The sequence below is a fragment of the Schistocerca americana genome, chromosome 4 (genome assembly GCF_021461395.2).
Source record: "Schistocerca americana isolate TAMUIC-IGC-003095 chromosome 4, iqSchAmer2.1, whole genome shotgun sequence".
NCBI classification, from domain to species: Eukaryota; Metazoa; Arthropoda; class Insecta; order Orthoptera; family Acrididae; genus Schistocerca; species Schistocerca americana.
Genome location: NC_060122.1, coordinates 819,516,413 through 819,538,372, shown reverse-complemented (window position 1 = coordinate 819,538,372; position 21,960 = coordinate 819,516,413). Strand labels below are relative to the sequence as shown.

At 39.7% G+C, this 21,960-nt stretch overlaps 1 protein-coding gene across 3 annotated transcripts in view; it reads left to right on the top strand.

The window, feature by feature from the left end:
- LOC124613951 (muscle M-line assembly protein unc-89) overlaps positions 1 to 21,960 on the top strand; it is a 722,488-nt gene that overhangs the window by 581,236 nt on the left and 119,292 nt on the right. For all 3 annotated transcript variants that reach the window (XM_047142722.1, XM_047142721.1, XM_047142719.1), the window contains 3 exons: positions 2,676 to 2,839; positions 5,264 to 5,545; positions 6,312 to 6,492. In XM_047142722.1, the coding sequence (XP_046998678.1) occupies positions 2,676 to 2,839; positions 5,264 to 5,545; positions 6,312 to 6,492 (627 nt within the window). The remainder of the gene's footprint in view (positions 1 to 2,675; positions 2,840 to 5,263; positions 5,546 to 6,311; positions 6,493 to 21,960) is intronic.

The following is a 21,960-nucleotide window of genomic DNA, read 5'->3' as shown; positions in this document are numbered from 1 at the left end:
TCTATAAAGCATAGATACAATTCCCTGTTCCACTCATAACACTTCTCCATTATTTGCTGTAAGCTAAAGATCAGGTCCTCTAAGAGGCCTAAATCCACACTGATTTTCATCCAATTGGTCCTCAACTAATACTCGCACTTTCCTTTCAACAATACCTGAGAAGATTTTACCCACAAAGCTGATTAAAGAGATACCTCTGTTGTTGTTACAATCTTTTCTGTTTCCATGTTTAAAGATTGGTGTGATTACTGCTTTTGTCCAGTCTGATGGAACCTGTCCTGACTCCCAGGCCATTTCATTTATCCTGTGTAGCCATTTAAGACCTGACATTACACTGTATTTGATGAGTTCCGACTTAATTTCGTCCACCCCAGCTGCTTTATTGCACTGCAATCTATTGACCATTTTCTCCACTTCCTCAAATGTAATCCTATTTCCATCATCATTCCTATCCCATTGTACATCAAAATCTGAAACATTACTGATCGTATTTTCACCTACATTGAGCAACTCTTCAAAATATTCCCTCCATCTGCCCAAGGAATCCACAGGTTTCACCAGCAGTTTTCCTGACCTGTCCAAAATACTTGTCATTTCCTTCTTACCTCCCTTTCAAAGACTGCTAATTACCCTCCAGAATGGTTTTCCAGCAGCTTGACCCAAAGTCTCCAACCTGTTTCCAAAGTCTTCTCAAGATTTCTTCTAGGATGCTGCAATTATCTGTTTGGCTTTGTTTCTTTCTTCAACATAACTTTCTCTGTCTACCTGAGTTCTAGTATGTAGCCATTTTTGATACGCCTTCTTTTTCCTTTTACAGGCTGCCTTGACTGTGTCATTCCACCAAGCTGTTTGCTTCATCCTACCTTTACACACTACTGTTCCAAGACATTCTTTAGCCACTTCTAGTACTGTGTCCCTGTACCTTGTCCATTCCATTTCCAATGACTGTAATTGACTACATTCAACTAACTGGTACCTTTCTGAGATCACTGTTGTGTACTTGTGCCTGATTTCCTTATCCTGAAGTTTCTCCACTCTTATCCTCCTACATATGGACCTGACCTCCTGCACTTTTGGCCTCACAATACCTATTTCACTGAAGATTAAATAATGATCAGTGTCATCAAAGAATCCCCTGAATACACGTGTGTCCCTCACAGCCTTCCTGAATTCCTGATCTGTTTTTATATAGTCAATGACAGATCTGGTTCCCCTACCTTCCCAAGTATACCGGTGAATGTTCTTATGTTTAAAAAAGGAGTTTGTGATTACTAAGCCCATACTGGCACAGAAATCCAAGAGTTGTTTCCCGTTCCTGTTGGCCTCCATATCCTCTCCAAATTTACCCATAACCTTTTCATACCCTTCTGTTCGATTTCCAATCCTGGCATTAAAATCACCCATGAGCAGAACACTGTCCTTGTCCTTTACTCTAACAACTGTATTTGTGAAAAGTATTCTGGGAAGAAACATACTTTTTTGAAACACAGGCTGGAATGAATTATTATTTTATGAATGATCAGCTAATTGAAGATTATCTTTTCTTCTATTTTAAGACACTTTCATGGGTGAAATGTGTAAAAAAGTAAACAAATACTGTGTGTTTGTAAGAAGAAATAGCCCGAGAGAATACTACTACAATGTTTTCATATTCAGTGAATAAATTCTATTCAGTCAGGGTCACAAATAGGATACAGGTAAAAATTTAGCCAAAGACATGATGAACTTAGAGAAACCAAGAGTGTTAAAAGGGTATTGTCACAGGAATAAGCAATTAAACTTAAAATAATAGAATACCTGAAATAAACTTCCATGATGCATACTCAGCTGAAATTCGGCGGTGTGCTCCAAATTATTGAGGGGTGAAAGAAATTAATTTCAAGTTGTAATTCTAAATGTAGAAATACTACTGCGCACATGATCTAATGCAAACCACTGCTGCAATAATTTTCTTTCTATGTATAATGTTTTATAGTAATCACTGTTATATTTCATGTGAAGGATTTGTTTAACTCTTTAACTGCACTGGTCGTGTTTACGCACGCAGCTTTGTACCTGTCCTTGTGTGCTCTGAATGTGTTTATGCCCATGTAGAGACGTTCAGAGTACCAGGTAGAAGGACTGGTGGCACGCGTAAACACGTTCGATGCACACAGGGACAGGTACAAAGGCACACACGTTAACACATCCAGAGCAGTTAAAACACACACACACACACACACACACACACACACACACAGTGCTCCAGCTCAACATTTGTATTAATGAACAGTTTTCATATATTCACTTTCTATGAATCTTGAAAGATTGTTGCTACCAGTACTGTAGAGAAGAAAAAATATGAAGATATGTCAGCCATAAATTTTATCAATTGAGTAGTCAAAAGAGCAAAAATTAGGCAAAACCATCATGATTTTTCAGTTGCAACCAGATAAATCACAAACAAATTGAATGTCACAAAAAAATTACCTTGCATGTTAGTTATTTTGTGGAACAAGGAGAAAATAAATTTGTCTCGTTATTGTAGTTGCACTAATTTATTCAGTATCTTCAAGTGTTTGTTATTGTTCTTAACTTACAGGCAAGAATGAATAAACATGACATTTGTTAATTACAATGAACTTTGAAACTGTTGCTTTTTATTATTATTTACATGTATTTTGATGTGTTCACAGCTCTTGAACCTACAGAAACCCCTGCTTTCATTGTGCCATTAACAAATGTTATGGCTAGGGCTGGACAGAAGATAAAACTGGAATGTGAAGTTACTGGACTCCCCTCACCACAGATTAGTTGGTCTCATAATAATAAGCCTGTAAAAGAAACTAGGGACTTAAAAGTAAGTTTTGTTCTTAATAAATGATATTAGCTAAGCATGAAAGTAAAAATTGATAAAACATTCTTTGTTACTAAAAAGGAATGGGTGGGGAATAGGAAAACCACATAGCAGTAGCTAAAGAATCTGGAAGCACAGACATAGACACGCAGTGCTGGAAAGAAACTGGTAATGACCCTGATCCACTTGTTCCCATTATAGCAGCAGGTAATTGGACACACTTATCTCAAATGGTGTTGTCAAGGAATTTAATCAATAGTCAATGGTATATTTACAACAGTAGTCTGTTCAATGGAAAAACATTTCTCTAAGTCTGTTGCCTGAACAGCACTTGGAAAAACACTTATTTCAGATAACAAGTTTATATATTTCCTAAACACTTTTATCACACATGCTGCAATTGCTGAACATATAAAAAACCATCTGCCATTTCATCTGGGAAATACAAAGAAACTGTCTTTTCATGACTCTGCCATATGCCTCATGCCCACGCCCATGCAGTTTTTGTTTAACTTGGAAACAGTTCAAATCAACAGAAATGCTGCCCACTAGTCCCCTCCAACACAAGTTAACAGTTGGCTAAAAATAAATGGACTGTGCACAGAGTGTAGCCCAGCAGTGAAATATGGTGGGCAGCTGGCTGCAGTTGCTTCTCCTGCTCTGCTGACTCCTCACACAATCCTTGGTAGGTTAGAATGCATTGAATCCTCACATAATTTGTTACCAAGATATTGCATAATTTGTCAGTACTGGCTGAAAGTAGAGCATTAACTGATGATACCTTATGCTTCACAAATAACCTTACAATTATTTGAACATATTGCATAGTATTTGTACTACTTGAAAATGTGTTCAGTGAAATTTGCAAGTAACAACACTCCTGTGTTTTCTAGTGTTGGCATGTGGAAACATCATTTTATTGTTTGAAGATCATATTATAACACTATAAACATTTGTATATGTTAAAATTTAATTTTATTTCTGTGTATGGAAAGTATCTTCCATGTTTATGAGTCATTGTCTTCTTCACTCTTTGCAAATGCTGATCTCACATTTATTTTCAAGCTTTTATGCATGTCTGGACCACTGAAAATGTAATTTTGGTTTTGAAATACAAAAATCACATTCACGTGTTCCATTGTTTTATGACTAAAAAGAAAAAAATCGCTTGAGTGCTCCTATCATTTTCGCAATGTCCTATACTAAATAAATGCACAATTAATTACAGTCAAAGGCAATATTGGTTTTTCACCAGTCAGTAAATAAATTGTTGAGTAATCAACAATCATGATCAATGATTGGACATTCTGTTAACACTAAACAGTGCAAAATGTGTTTTAATACTATGATAATACCACTACATGAAATTCCATAGGATTTTGGTGACAATTGTCCACCTAATTATCACATCTTTCATTTCTGCAAACAAGCTGATGAGGCATTATGGGGTTTCATAATAAAATGGCAATGAATGGTGTAATTTTTAAATAAAATTATTGGTGTAATGCTTTCAAAATGCCATAGTGAGAAGCAGATGCAATAAAATATTAAGAAATATTTACACTGTGTAAGACTGGAACTGTGAGTACCAATATATTGTAGATATGAATCGCTTATTTACTTTGACCTACTTCATTTCATTCATTCATTCATTTCAGTGATCATAAACAGGGCGAGATAAAAATACATTTATTATGAGTTTCATGGAGATTTCCACAGATTACATTTATTTTTAATTTTTGTGTGTAGCTTACATGTAATCAATTGCAAAAAATCTTTTATTTTCTCCAGTTTTAATGGGTTTCTAACGTGTGAAAAGTAATACTTATGTATAATATGAAATGAAATGTGGTAAGGCTACAAAATTTCTGAATTACTGACCTTGTGGCTTAACATACAGATGACACACTTATCTATCACAGAGAGATGAATTCAGAAAGAAAACACAGTTTTCTAATGAGGTGCTCTAATTTAGTTGATTTCATTTTGTTTCTTTTGTAGAATATTATGAGCATTTTAATTGTAAATTGATGTACTAAGCAAGTCTGCATTCACATTAGTGCCTGACATATCTAAATTATGTTTTTGAAAACCAAATAGAGAATGACTGTTAGTATAACTTCATGTCATTCCTGCTTCTAACAAAAAGGAATTAATCTGCCCAAGGGAGGGGCATGGGATTTAGAGAATTAGAAAAGAGGGATTGTACTGCACCAGATAATCATTTTGTTCCTCTCATATTGTAAGAGAAGTCATAATTTCTTCACTGGTTTGCTATAGACAGATTCTTGTGCTACATCTTTACATTCTAGGTCAACTAGTACATCAGAATAAGTTATCATTTATGAAAATTAGCTCTCTTTCATAGTGCACATGATCGAATTGAGCAGTAGGAGAAGAAATTTATTGTATGTTTGTTATATGTAGGTGCAGTATGAAAACAACAAAGCAACACTGGTCATAACAGAAGCTTTTCCAAAAGATGCTGGTATTTATGTAGTGACGGCCAAGAATATAGCAGGTGAGGCATCAAGTTCTTGCAATGTATCTGTGAAAGGACGACTACCAACTGAAACATCAGACTCTGAGCTTGCAAGTGACATGGAACCAACTAAGCCATCCATCCAGGTGCCCCTGAAAGACATTATTGTATTTGAAGGAAAACGAGCAAGACTGGACTGTGTGATAGTGGGACAACCAGAACCAGAGGTAATATGTGATGTTCGAACTATTCAGTATAACATATAAGTCAGTGAAATGTTCTGTTTATTAATAGTTGCTTACTTGTGCATGAAGTCAATTATATCCAATGTAGCTATATGAAATATGGGTGATACTGTCACTTTGAATTCAACATAATTTTGTTGTCAACAATTAAACTTTCAACTGCGTACTTGAAGTTAGTACAACAGGTTATTAAATCGGTAATGTTTGACTCCAGGGACTACATTTAATTTCTGTGTATGTATTATTAGAGGAACCAAATGTTTGTACATCAGTGTTGCCTGAGCAACTGATCACTTCTCTAGATTTCTGGCTTCTGATACAGAGATGCTGAAGTTGTGTGTCCACACGATTGTTTGCTGTAAGTAGACTTTTATGGAGGATGAAGTGAGAGGTCTGTTTAAGCATTAAAGATTTCATAAGCAGCTACCTGTATCAAGCAGCAGCAACACTGAAAAGCATGCTCCCCAAATCATGTCAAACCAAAAGACTTACAGTTAGTAGTATGGCTTACTATAGTGTTATCCAAATTTATTTACACTGTGGTTCAACCGAACCCAATTAGGCCAGAAAATGAGGAGCTCTCTCTTCCTGCATTTGCTGTGACAAAGGAAAAGTCATTAATGTCTTATTTATGTTTCTATCTACTATTCAGTATTTCTTTGCATGGTTAATATTCAGTTTTCATCATATTATCATATAAATGCTAAGCGGACTTTTTAACCTCTTACTCTGAATCTGAAATTTACAGGTGATATGGTATCACGATGACCGACCAGTAAAAGAATCAACAGATATTCAGCTACTCTTCCAAGGTGATCGCTGTTCATTAATCATTCAGGAGGCCTATTTGGATGATGCTGGGGAGTATAAAGTAGTGGCAATCAACTCTGCAGGAGAAGCTAACAGCAAATGCAACCTTTCTGTCAAATGTAAGATATGATGACTGTTACAATTAGTAATCATTAATAAGGAACTAGAACATAATAACAAGCCATAATCATTTATTTTCTAGAAATTAAAATCACCTAGATATTAAGAGGAAACATAGAGTTTGGCTAAAAATGGAAGTTTTTACTGTTTTAATGTACTGCATTTCCTTGTCACATATTTTGGCTCAAGAATTGTTTGAAAAATGACAACAAATTTTGCTTGCTATGTCTGAGTGCACCTGGGACACTATATATTTGTAGGAAGGTCTTTGATGGACTAACTACAGAGTTATGTGTAGTTGGGGTGTTCAGTACCTTTTATTAACCTTTTTATTGAGTCCTTAGAGAGAAACTATAAGGTCCTGACATTCTAATCACTGTATTGGAAGAGATATGTCATATGTAGCCAGTATTTGACTCAAAACTGAGAAAAATTGGAAATGTAAATTAAAAAAAGTGATGAAAAGAATGAAAGAAAGAAAGAAGGAAATTTGTGAAATGAAATGAGTATCTCACTACCACTGAGACATACAAGTATCAAATATAATATTAATTAATCATGAAAAGACACATTGATGATTTGGGACTATGACAGGATTGTGTGTGTGTGTGTGTGTGTGTGTGTGTGTGTGTGTGTGTGTGCGCGCGCGCGCGCTCGCGTACTTTCTCTCATAATTTTATCAGTGATGAATCTCCTTAGCATAGCCTGCACCCCAGTGCCTTTGACATCTGCTGGAGGTATGAAGGGTCATTATTTTCAGGTATAAACAGCACATTCACACTCTTAAGTTATAGTGTATTAGAATCTATTTTATGATTCAGTGCCTGGTTAATCAAGAAACATTATTAGACTGTGATAGTCACACTCAGAGTGACCTGTCACACTCAGAGTGACTGAAACACTATATTCCAAGTTAAAATCATCATATTCTGAAATGAAAAGTAAAGTTTCAGGAATTAGAAGTTCATCCTTCAGCATCTAGTGGGGGAAATGAATATCACACAGATAAAATCTGAACTCAAAAGAAATTGCAAGGTTACATGAAAATGAGAGATAAGTTAACACAGAAAAAATGCCTTCAATAGCACTGACAAAGTCGAAACTCAGGACGTGTAAGGGGCACTCCAATAAAAACTGAACACCTGCCATAGTACACAGTCTGTGTGACTGGTGGCCCCACTGTTGTTATGTTTTGATGCTGTCACTGCTGTGGTAGGGGAAAAGCATAGTGTCACATCATAGGTGCACACAGTTATTAGGTTTTGATCTTGGTTGTTGGTGGACTGGTCTAGTGTGTTCGTCCACTTGTTGGCAAGCAGGCAAGCAAGGAAGAGCACAGAGGTGTGGTTTGTTCCCTGGTGGCTGAGAGTGCTTTAGTATGCGAATTTCATAATCACATGCCCGCTGTGTACGGTGAACACTGCATGTCTCTGATGTGTGTGCACGAATGGCAGAGGAGATTTCAGAGAGGGGGCACTTCACTACAAGGCAATCTGCACACAGGACAGGCCCATTAAGCCATTACCCATGATATGATGGAGCGGATTGATGGCCTTATCCAGGGACACCAATGAATTACGAAGGATAAAAGTTATGTTTAGGTTGGCATTAGCCACGGCTCCGTGCATGCCATCATCAAAGAACACTTGCATTACCAAAAAATTTGTGCTCAATAGGTGCCACATTGACTGACGAAGAGACAAAAGATCAATAGAATTTGTTAATGAAGAGTAGGATAGTAAACAATAATTGTGATGATACTAAATAAAGTACTGAATTAAAAATTCCCAAATTTTACCCCTTCAGAAGACATCCATCCCGTACCATTTCTAAAATCTTTTGAAGATGTGTTACTGGATTCTTGGAGAGATTACAATAACATTCGATTTGTGACTAGCCATATGACAGGTGACACAGCACAGCAGGGCGTGCTAAAATTAGAAGATTTTACAGCTTATTGTGATTTCAGAACTGCTTTCAAATCTAAATACTAGAACAAAGTGCACAAAATAAACTATGACTTTAACTTTTAAGTTACAAAGTTTATAACAGTAATTCATGGGAAAGCTGTAGAGATTTTGTAGAGTGGCACATTAACAAGGCAAAGTAGTTAGATGATCCAATAGGAGAAGAACACTTGTATTGTATTGTATTGTATGTTAACCGGGGACCTAGAAACGATGGAGAGGCTCCATCCCTGCTGCTGCCGCAGTGGTCCACAACCCCACAACAACCACCGCAGTCCACTTCACCCCTCCACGGCCCCACCCCGAACCCAGGGTTATATAAGAACGCTTATTGGGGTTAGGAATTAACCAATTATCATATAGAGTAAGGGAAAAACTAATAGGAAAGAATTGGACAAAAGTTAACAGTTTATTGGCATGCTTAGAACAACTTGACACAGTGGAAAGACAGTCGGAGATGGCAAACAAGTAAAGTTAGCAAATAAATCAAGATTTGCTCTGGATTAAACTGTCAGATGAATTATAAATGACCAGTAAACTGTAAAATTTTTTTTTTAAAGTGGTTTATATCATTTTTCTTGATGGGAGCAAACTGTTGTCATATCAGTCTTCTTCTCTTGATAAGAATCTTTGTAATTAGTTTTGTCTTCTTGATTTTTAATTTTCAGTTTAGTCTTCTTTCCTTCAAGGTTTGTTTCACTTCAGGGTCACCATGTGTGAGAGTTTGGTCGTACATGTGTTTGAAATGAATTAACATCTGCCCTATTGTATTCGTTGAACTTCCGACTAGATGAAATTGTCTTAAAATCTTGATCAATGTCAATGTGTGGTAAACAAGAACTCTGACAACTTAGAATTGCAGTCAGATTTCATTACATGTTGACTATAAATCAGACACCAGCTTAGTATGTGTCTTCATGTTTGACATCCGGTTCTGGTTATAAGATTCAACCAATTAAACAAATTGCTATTATGAAAAGATTCAGTATATACTGTTATTATTGTTTATATACACTGAAGCACCAAAGAAAGTAGTACAACATGCATATTCAAATATAGAGATACTTAAACAGGCAGAATACAGTGCTGTGGTTGGCAATGTCTATATAAGACAACAATTGTCTGGTGCAGCTGTTATATCAGTTACTGCTGCTACAGTGGCAGGTTATCAAGATTTAAGTGAGTTTGAATATGGTATTATAGTCGGCGCACTAGTGATGGGACACAGCATCTCTGAGGGGATTTTCCCGCATGACCAATTCACGAATGCACCGTGAATATCGGGAATCCTGTAAAACATCAGATCTCTGACATCGCTTTGGCCGGAAGAAGATCCTGCAAGAGCAGGACCAATGATGACTGAAGAGAAGAGAAATGTGCAACGTGAGAGAAGTGCAACCCTTACGCAAATGCTGTAGATTTCAATGCTGGACGATCAACAAGGGTCAGCGTAAAATCATTCAACAAAACATCATCATTATGGGCTTTTGGATCCAAAGGCCCATTCATGTACCCTTGATGATGGCCCATTCATGTACCCTTAATGACTGCATGACACAAAGCTTTATGCCTTGCCTGTGTCTGTGAACACCAACATTGAACTGTTCATGTTGGAAACATGTTGCCTGGTCGCACGAGTCTCATTTCAAATTGTATCGAGCAGAAGGACACGTATGGGTATGGATACAACCTCACGAATCAATAGACCCTCCATGTCAGTAGGGGACTGTAGAAGCTGGTGGAGGCCCCGTAATGGTGTGGGGCTGTGGGGCACGTGCAGTTGGAGTGATATGGGACCCCCGTACATCTAGATATGACTCTGATGAGTGACAAGTACGTAAGCATCCTGTCTGATCACCTGCATCCATTCAGGTCCATTGTGCATTCTGACAGACTTGGGCTATACCAGCAGGACAATTCGAGACCCCACACATCCAGAATTGCTACAGGGTGGCTCCAAGAACACTCTTAAGACACTTCCACTGGCCAGAGGTGTGGCGGCTGACCTTGTTGCGCTGGCAAGTGACGCAGCTGCATGCTCAGGTTTGACAGACCCGTTCTGACACAAGACGTGTGGTGGCTCGAACGCCCGGCTGGGCTAGGTTACGCAGGGCGTCGAAAAACTGTCGGCGCAGCTCGGGTGGGAGCAAAGGGCGTAGGGTGCCGGTCGAAGAATCACATCACACCACACCTCATCGGAAACACCAGGACATTTGGCCTTTGTGAAAACAAGCTATGTTTGTGGGTCCCATAGGAGAGCCAGAGAATCTTCATCAGGAGCTTGGAGGGAGGCAAGATCGGAAAGATCAATGATGTGGGAAACAGCACTGATCCATGAGAAGAAATCTGCAGTGACATTATCTGCACCCTTGATGTAACGGATGTCCATTGTGAATTGAGAAACCAGGTCAAAGTGACGGTAACGTCGAGGGGGTGGATCCTCAGGTGGGTTGCAGAACGCTTTTGCCAGTGGTTTGTGATCTGTGAGGACAAAAAACGAACATCCCTCGATGTTGGGGCGGAAATGTTTGATTGCCTTGTAAACAGCAAGGAGCTCTCTATTGAATGCAGAATGTTTTCTCTCAGCCGTAGATAGTTTCTTCGAGAAGAAATGAAGGGGAGACACCGTGTCGCCCTTGCGTTGTTGCAACACTGCCCCCACCGTGATGTCGCTGGCGTCCGTAGTGATGAATAACTTGGCCAAGGGGTCGGGGTGGGCGAGTGTCACAGTGAGTGTGAGCTAAAGAAGTCTTCAGAGCCTTGAAGGCCTCTAGCATCGGAGCAGTCCAAGAGACGGGTTTGATACCAAAAGTTTGTTTGCCTGATAGCGCATCCATCAGGGGTGCCTGAACAGCGACAGCAGGAGGCAGATGGTGATGATAGTAATTGATGGTGCCAAGGAAATTGTGTAACTCTTTGTAAGTAGCTGGGGATGGCAGAGACGTGATAGCCTGCACACGAGATTTGGGAGGCTGTATTCCCTCAGTGGAGATGGTGTAACCTAGGAAGGAGACTGACACCTGGTGGTCTGGAGGACCGTAGACTGATGATTTTCATGTTCCTCCACTGAGCTGCTGAAAATGAGAATTGTCGTCCAGATAAGCAAAGCAAAACTCGAACTGTCACAAGATAGAGTCAATGAAACGTTGCCACGTTCTTTAGGTCGAATGGCATGAAGTGGTATTGGAATAAACTGAGTGGCGTGATAATAGCCGTCTTAGGAATGTCTTCCGGCACCACGGATATCAGGTGGTAGGGGCATTTACAGACAATAACACTGCAAATTGTGGTGCCAGGTAACATATGAGTGAAGTCATTGATGTTTGGCACTGGATAATTGTCTATGATCGTACGAGCGTTTAAGCATCTGTAACCACCGCACATTCGAAAAGAGCTGTCATGTTTGAGGACGAGGTGGATTGGTGAAGACCAGTTGCTGTCTGAAGGTTGCGGAATACCTGCCACCAAAAGTTCATTAATCTGCTGCCGGGCCGCGCACAACTTGATAGGGTTGAGGCATCGGACCTTATGCCTAATAGGAGGGCCGGCAGTGGTAACTATCTTGTGTGTCATTCCATCAGTGATGGAAGAAACTGAGAACTGCACATGAGATTGGTTAAGGTCCTGGCACCGAGTCCTCCGGACAAGTAGGGCGCAACGAGGTGTAGCCGTTAGCATGAGTGGGGAAAGGTAGCACAAAAGTCACATGTCTCTTACGGAAGCACGGCATGCGCTTGTATGGAGGGAGTGGGTGTGCGCGTAGCACCAAGCGAAGGGGAACTGGCGGCGACTGTCCACTGTTAACCATGCACTGGACAACCGGCACGAGCGAGAGCACCTCTGGCATTGCACATGGGGCCACAATGGCCGCTGGGTCATGTGGCCGGTGAGTGAGAGAGGAGGAATGTTTGTCAACATGCGCGGTAGCTGTCCAAGAGGTGGGCATGGTCGCAGCGTGCGCACAACTCTCATTAGCAGCACTTTTTGAAACACACGGCACTGGAGAAGGCGAGTGCGATGGTGGGGTTGGAACTTCACACGCAAGTAAAGTTTGTGGACTAACCTAGTGAGAGTTCAAGCTACGCTCAGCTGAGCAATTTTGTTTATGTGGCAGCACCATGGACTGCAGTTGCAGAAGCAAGGTACGAGTTGCGACGAGCTCACTGTAAGTGGATGGATGCGTTGTTTCAGCTTCTTGTTGTCCTGGCAGAGTTACATCCCCAAGTTGTATTCTGACAGTAGGTCGGTAACGTAGGTCACAATGTTCCCCATGAGGATGGAGCACTCGCGTATGATATCATATGTTGTGGTGGAAACAGAGCGTTGGACGTAGGTGCTGGTGACGGTATGTGAGTGTTCGTAGTATGGTGGAGCACTGAACCCTGTACGACATTCGGAGATAGTTCGTAATAAGACAAAAAATCCATACCGAGGATTGGTTCATTGATGTCGGCAATGTAGCACGTCCATGGAAAATGTAGAGAAGGAGATGGGGTCACCGTAACCTTTACTGAGCCTGAGGTAGGTTAACGTCGATGTGTTGACAGCTCGTAGAAGTGACTTCGTGTCCTCCCTCACACCCCCTCCACCCCCCACCCACACCCTCCACCCCCACCCCGTCCGTCCTCCTCGTAGAGAATCTTGATTATTAACTCTTGTGGTGAGCAGGCAACTTGTTCCATTATAGTCTTCTTTGCAAACTCATATTTTGGTGCAGGCAGTTGCGAAGGAGCAGGTCACAAATCAAATCCGGATGGTTGTGGAGGTGTGTGACGAGGCACAGAAACTTTGAGTTGTCACCAGACACATGATGTAACTCAAACAGATGCTCGATGAGCGCGAACCATGATGCCAGGTTGTCCACGTGTAAGGACAGTAGTTTCGGCAGGCGACCAGGAGGGGGTGATGACGGCTGCTTCGGTGACTCCTGGGGTAGCGGCTGAACTGAGGTTAAGTCAGAGGCTGACATGGTAGGCCCAGATTAAAACCAGGTGAGCGAATCTGTAGTAGCAGCAGCAGCAGCAGCTGGGATAGTTGACTGTGTGTCACGAAAACACGACGCGGCAGGCACGGATGGTACCGTGGAAATGGGCGGATGGGCAGCACACGAGGGGGGGCCCGGAAACTGGACCATGAGTGACGAGTGCTGGATGGAAATGACCTGCTTCTGGAACAGGGCGAGAGGCCGGCACGGCAAATACAGGCAGGGCTGTGGGAGTGGCAGGCGGTTGATTGACCAAAAACGGGGACCCCTGCAAGTGAGGTGGGGGCGGACGGGGGTTGAGAACGCCACCCATGTGGAAACTATCTGATGCATAACATGCCTGTAGTGTGTGTGGCAGGCCACTGAGGTGAGGTAAGGGGTCCATGTTATGTGAAACACTGAACTGTACATGTAAATTAGATACAACTGGAACACCACGTGCGGGGAACGGATCCGGCATGGTTTGTAGTAATGGCGGCATTGCACATGGCCCAACAATAACTGATGTAGCATGCTGGTGGGTGGCTAAACACGTGTTCGAATGGAGATCACTTTGTTCTTGAAACACTCGATTTGAAGAGACACAATTAGAAATATTTTTGAGCTCACATTTCACTGTCAGATGGGCATAATCTGGTTACGCGAAGCCTGAGTCCATTGTTCGCTCTAACTGCATAGTTGTCGACTGTTGGAAACTAATGAGGTTAGCACATGGCGTTGGTTGAACAGAGTTGTGCTTCCACATCTTCGAACAAGGCATTGTTTGGCGTGGTCATTGCGTAGTGCGTATAACCTGTTGCATAAACACTGGCGCAGAAGACGCAAAACACGAACGAAATGCGGGGTCACCACTATGGGAATGGGATCGCTAATCAGGATATAGAAAACTTAATTCCCATATATGTCGTAGTTCACATATATAGTAGAGGGAAACATTCCATGTGGAAAAAATATATATATAAAAACAAATATTCTGTAACTTACCAAACGAAAGCGTTGGTATGTTAATAGAGACAATAACAAACACAAACACACACACAAATTTCAAGCTTTTGCAACCCAAGGTTGCTTCATCAGGAAAGAGGGAAGGAGAGGGAAAGACAAAAGGATGTGGGTTTTAAGGGAGAGGGTAAGGAGTCATTCCAATCCCGGGAGCGGAAAGACTTACCTTGGGGGGAAAAAGGGACAGGTATACACTCGCACACACACACATATCCATCCGCACATATACAGACACAAGCAGACATATGTAAAGGCACCTTTTTAGTTTCTTTTTACCCAGACATGTTTCAGCACTTTTTGTGCTGTCTTCAGTGGGTCATATGATTTTCTTACTTTAAAATTGTTGTTACACATTGACATTTGGAGAAACTTTTGGTACAAAATATTTCCAATTGTGAATGAATAATTGTTGTAAATGTTATTCATCATTTGTTTACAGTTCACAGTTGAAATATGTATTAATTCTCTGATGCACTGTATGTTGTTTATTACCTTGTGTTTAGAGTTCTAGTTATAGCTTAATTGGCAAAAGAGTGGATGTATGCATTAGTTTACATACCTTACGTGAAGCTACTGGGTATTTATGTTGGTAGGTAGTCTGCTGAACGATCTACAACTTGTCATCTGCAAACAGCAAAACATAATTTTTATTTTTCTGTTTATTATGCATTTACGAATGGAAATGAGCACGTATCATGTTTGTTTGTGTGTAACCTGTGGCTTTGATGTTGTAGTGTTTTCTCAAATGTTTTGGCGAGGTGAATACGCTGATTTCTGTGACTTATGTTCATTTGACAACACACTTTCTATAAATTTTCAGACGTGGGCAGAGTTTTCTCCACCGTTATGTGTTGTTGTAGCTGTGTATTATTCATTTGTTTTGTGGCATGTTTTTCTGGGTGAGGCATGCAAGTTGTTCAAAGTAATTCTCAGAGAATGCATTTAGTACAATTTGGAAGATGTTTTCTGTCTACCACCGGCTTTGAACATGTATTTTCGCCAACAAATCGAGGGTAGATTGAAGTCTCCGCCAGTTTTAACTGTATGAGTGGGGTACTTATTTGTAATGAGATTCAAGTTTTCTTTGAAGCGTTCAGCTATTATATCACCTGAGTCATGGGGTCAGTAGAAGGAGCCAATTATTATTTTGGTATGACTGTTGAGTGTAACCTCTACCCATAGTAATTCGCAGGAACTATCTATTTCAACTTCACTACAAGATAAACTACTACCAATAGACACAAACACATCACCATCTACTTTATTTAATCTATCCTTTCTGAACACGGTTTGCACCTCCGTAAAAATTTCGGCAGAATTTATCTCCGGCTTTAGCCAGCTTTCTGTTCCTATAACGATTTCAGCTTCAGTGCTTTCTATCAGCGCTTGAAGCTCTGGTACTTTTCCAACACAGCTATGATTTTGACAAGAACAGCCCTATCGCTGAACTGTTCACTGTAACACACTCTTTGCCCTACCTTTCTGTTCCTAACGAATCCTACTCCCATTATACAAGGGTTGTTCCAAAGGTAAGGTTCCCATATGTTTTACAAATAAAAAACATTGTTTATTGTTATTGATTTATACATCATTGGAAAGCTTACACTTTTGTCTATTTTTCAACATAGTCTCCATTTTTTTCGACACACTTTTGAAGACTGTGCTCCAGGTTTTGTATTCCTAAGTCGAAGAACGCTCTCGTTGACCCATTGAGGAAGCGTGTGACATCTGCTCAGACTTCATCGTTGCTCCTGAAATGTTTGCCACCTAAGTGTTCCTTTAGCTTGGGGAAGAGATGATAATCGCTCGGGGCTAAGTCCAGGCTTTGTGGAGGATAGGGCATAACAGTCTACCCAAAGTTCTTCAAAAGCTCCTGTGTTTGATGAGCGACGTGGGGTCAAGTGTTGTCGTGAAGAAGCACTACTGCCTCCATCAGTCATCCTCTCTGGCTCACCGGAGTTTGGTCAATGTTTCACAATATCTGTCTGAGTTTATTGTCATACCAGGTTGCATAAAATCGATGAGGAGTATCCCCTTACGATCCCAAAACACAGTGAGCATAACCTTTCCTGCTGATTGCATTTGTTTGAATTTCTTTGGTGGTGGTGAACCAGACTTAGTCCCCAGCAATTATCACCTCTTCCTCAAGCTAAAGGAACACTTAGGTGGCATACGCTTCAAGAGCAATGACAAAGTCTGAGCAGAGGTCACATGCTTCCTCAACAGGTTGGTGGGGAGCCGTCTTCAAAAGTCTGCCAAAAAAATGGAGACTATGTTGAAAAATAGACAAAAGTGTAAGCTTTTCAACAATGTATAAGTTAATAACAATAAACAATGTTTTCTATTTGTAAAAAATATGAAAACTTTACTTTTAGTACAACCCTCATACCATTTTCTGCTGCTATCGATATTATCCTATACTCATCTGATCAGAAATCCTTGTCTCCTTTCCATTTCACTTCACTGACCCCTACTATATCTAGATTGAGTCTTTACATTTCCCTTTTCGGATTTTGTAGCTTTCCTGCCACATTCAAGTGTCTGACATTCCACACCACGAGTCATAGAACATTATCCTTTCATGAGTTATTCAGTCTTTTTCTCATGGTCACCTCCCCCTTGGCAGTCCCCTCCCTGAGATCTGAATGGTTGACTATTCTGGAATCTTTTGGCAATGGAGAGATCGTCATGACAATTTTTCAATTACAGGCCACACCTCCTGGGGATACATGTTATGTGTCTTTAAATGCAGTGGTTTCCATTGCCTTCTACATCATCATGCCGTTGATCATTGCTAATTCTTCCACCGTTAGAGGCAGTTTCCCACCCCAAAGACAAGAGACTGCTCTGAAGCTCTGTCTGCTCCTCCTCCCTCTTTGACAAGTTTTGCCAGTCTTTATCCTATGATATATATATGGACCCTACTTTGTTCCTCTCCGATGTATATTTCCATACCTTTGATGTGAATGGCATCCCATTGTCAATATCTGCTTAGATATATACACTTTCTCAAAATAGCCCTTTCTCATTCTCTCCACTTTTGTCCTGCTGTTTGCTTGACTCAGTTTTTGCTTGATTTCATCGAAAACTCTCTCTCACTATTGTGTCCACTGCGAATTATTATTATTATTATTATTATTTTTTTTTTTTTTACCTTCCAAACTTTCATTGTATAACTTTTGGTCCCCAACAAAAGTCTGTAAAAATCGTGTGTATGTGAAATCTTATGGGACTTAACTGCTAAGGTCATCAGTCCCTAAGCTTACACACTACTTAAGGGGCTCCGGAACGCCCTATACTTGCAATGTTAAAATAACGCTTATAAATTACATCTTTCCTCACAAAGTATTTGAGGTAGGAAGTTGAACTTTTTACAGATTATTTATTGGAATATGGGCTACAACTTAACACAGGGATTTTACAAAATTTTAGTTCAGTTATTAAAGATGATTTTTTTTCATTTGTAATGAAAATTCACAACATTTTTTTGCAATTTTTTATTTATATATTCAAAAATATACAGTTTTTTGGAAAAAGGCTGTGTTAAATTATGCAGAAGGTACTGTGTAACCTTTACTGAAAGTTTGAAACAAATATGTTTGGAAGATCCTTAGAAAACATGTAATTAGTATGAGAAAATAAAAATTTTGGGAATCGAGCGACAAAGATTGGATTAACTTTTTAGTGCATTCCAGGTCCATAGGATGGATTATCTTCATCCTCTGCAAACTCCTCCTCCAGCTTCCTCTTGTTCCTCCTCCTGTTTACTCTTGCTTGTATTTCTAGACTCTTTACAGTCCTGTCTGCAGCCTGAAGGCGTTCCTTGTCTAAAGCAAGCATCGCTCGTACCATGTTAGAACCTATCTTCATTCCCATATTTCTAAATACCTTGCACCTTACAATGTTGCCATCATTGAAAGTCGCAACAGCATCATACACACCAAAGTGAAGTGTTTCTATTCCAACAAATACAGTCTTGGGGATTCTCGACCATATAACACTATTTACACTTTCATTGGGGTTTTGAGTTTTTTCGTGAATACACCTTTTCAACAGTTCAGGTGCTGCTAAATCTCTGAAAATAGGTTAGCCACAACACATACTTTAACTCACATCACTAAAATGTACCTGATGAACACGGACGTTAATAATAACACCATTTGACAGCAGTTTAACAGCGCCACAGTGGGTCACGCCCATGTAGAACACATTTCAAAAAAAATTTAAAAATAGTTGTAGTCTTCGGAATTGAATAAATTATATATCTATTAAAAGGTAATAGTCTGCAGATTCAGAAAACGCAAAAAAGTAAAAATTGAACTTTTCATGATTTTGAGCCTTTCCGGAGCCCCTTAACTTAAATTATCCTAAGGACAAACACACACACACACACACACACACCCAAGCCCGAGGGAGGACTCGAACCTCCGCCAGGACCAGCCGCACAGTCCGCAACTGAAGCGCTTTAGACCGCTCGGCTAATACCATGCGGCGTGTAAAAATTGCAGTTCAATGATCAAGCATCATTGTTTCTTCATTTAGGCGTAGGAAAAATGCAAATTTCTTTCACTTTGTCCATGCCAGGTACAATACTCTACTCTGTTATAATGTGGCCAAGAAGTTTTATGCTCCTTTTATGAAATTCACAGACACTCCTGCTGTCTTGATATGACCTAATACTTCCTCAGTTGTTTCCATGTGCCCTTCTCATGAACTTGAAGTGATTAGTTTATCATCTACATATACTGCAATTTTGCTTAAAAGTTGATCCTGTAAAATGATATCCAACGTCTGTGTGAAAGCAGACATAGATATATTTAGTCCAAATAGTAGAAAGTTATATTGATAGCACCTACCAATATAGAGGAATGCAATGTACCATCGAAATTCATGTAGCTGGATTTGATGGTAGATTCACGCTCTTAAATATTGTAGTTCCTTTAAATTTCTACAGGACCTCTTCTACATTTCCTGGATAGTCCATAGTCCAATTCTGGTTCAAAAATACAGTTTACTTTCCATGCATCTAACCTGATTCTTACTTCTCATTAAGTTTGCCTACTACAAACAGTGTACTATTATATATAGGATAATAGACCTTTCTGTTATACGCAGTTCAAACATCCTCTGTATTTTTTCCCTCACTGCAGCTTTCATGACTTGCTGTGTTGGGTACAGTTTCTTAAAGTATGGTTGGTGTGGCTTTTGTTACACCCAGTTTCCTGGAAAATACTTATTTATACTCAAATTGTAGAATGGCTAAGTGGTTTTATTGTATTATACCTATTTTCTATTGCAATTTTCTGAATAATTTCCTGTTCTTCAGTTGTTCATTCTTCTTCCTCTTCTTCTTCTAGATGCTGTTTTGAACTGCCGTATTTCTGTTTGTTCCTGCTTCCCATGGTCTTCTTCAGTCATAGTGCAATATATGCTTGTCAAATGCCTCAGTATCCTGTACAGCCTTCTTCTCTTTAAATGTAACCCTTTGCTCTCTTTCTATCTTCTGAATCTTCATGGTGTTTTCGCCAGAATTAACCTCCATCTGACATTCCATCATCCAGTTTGCACTCATCACACACAAATTTGGCACTACCAAATGCTCCATTGTATACATTTCTCCCTCTATTTCCACATCCAGTAATACTTGGCATTTTATGGATTTGTTTATAGCCCCGATTGCACTTAATATTTTTTATCCATTTATGGGAAAACTTACTAATTGGTGTCCATTTTCCCATAGTTTTCCATATAAATTTTTGAAAATAGAAAATATGTCACTTCCTGCATCTAAAATGGCTTGCACTTTTAAATTCTCGATTTTTATGTTCGTTATTGGTCACCTCTCATATTTTTCCTGTACTTTGATCTCTGACATCAGTTCCTGTTGTTTTTCTTTTATTTCTTCCGTATGAATTACTAGTATTTGTGCTGACTGTTCATTTCCAGTTCCAGATTGGGTCTGTTCTAGAGCTATGCATAGTTGTCTGACTCCTGAGTACAATCTCCTCCTTCCAATATTCTTTGTGTGTTTGGTACTTGTCTTCATCCAACCAGTGCAGCATTCAATATCCTCTGCCATGCTGGAAGTTCTGCATCGTGCCTCATGCCCTCATTTGTATTGTGTGCGTTTCTGCCAAGCTCATAGACCACCCCCACTTATTCTGTCCCCATGTTGATTGTGATCTTCTTGTTGATTGTTCATTTCTGCTTCCAGGAATTCCCATACTACATGTTATATTCCTGTTCCGTGTTTTACTGGGCGTACATTTCTTGTTTGACCTGATCAATCTGTTTTAAAAACCACTGTGCTGCTCAGTGTATTCTGCCACTGATCCTGCTAACGTAGTTTACACATCCCACAGTAATCTTTTATTAAGGTAGAACAAAAAATCCTCTTCGAATGGTTGACTCAGAGGTAGATTTTTCTTCCATTCCTTATCAATGAAACCCTTTAGCGCTCTGTGCTTTCTTCAGCATCTTTGTTCACTTACTTATTTTGACCAGTTTTTTCTCTGACCAGTAGCCCTGCAGAAATTCCGCCTCGAAATCTGCATAGCTTTTTACCATTACTGCCACACGTGCACCATCGTATTGTGTCCTCTGCTAGCTTCCTTGACACAAAACTGATCTTTTCCTCTTTCATCTAACAGACAGGCCAAATTCCTTTAAAATTAGATGAAAATCCCACAGGGTGTATCAAGCCTTTGGGATTAAATTTGTTGATTCCACTTAGCCACAAGTCATTATATCCTACTATGAGTGTTCTATTGTGTACACTACACTACTGTTTCTTTGATCTTATTATTCTCTGTGATTTCTTTCTTTGCAGTTTCCACTTGTTATATAGACCACGAAACTTTTCACTTGTCTCCAGTCCAATTTCCCCTATTCTCGTCAAATTACTACATAGAATTTGAGATTGTGTTCTATTCCCACATTTTCTTCCTTAGATGGGTTTGCATCTGCTCTGGTCTTCTCCCAAACAGAAATGGTCATTTTAGACTGCTCTCATAATCCTGTTTCAGACAGTCTACACTACATTTAAGGTATTGGTGTGGGTGACTAAATACTGAAAATTCAAATGTGAAGTCACTCATTACCTAGACATTTGGCACAATAAATTCTTCAAACGTTACATTTAAAACAAAAACTATTTATTTCACAGATAAGCATTCTGGATTACAAATGAACACTAACATACAATTTCTCTTCTTATCTGCACTCAGGTTTTTTCTATATATTTCAAAAATAACATTACTTATTTGGCACCCCAGCCTCTGAAACCTATCGTCACATGCTGACACTCTACTCCACATAAACATAACATCCCATAAATACAAAGATACCTTATGCTGAGTAAGTTGGAATGATTGTAGCTTATGTTTCTGCTTCCTCAAAAGAGAAAAGCTGTAAAAATTTTCTTTGTAATGTGAATCATATGCCACTTAGTGATCAAATGTAACCTAACTGGATGTGTTGCAGGAGTCATACACCCACTTTACTGCTATTGTATT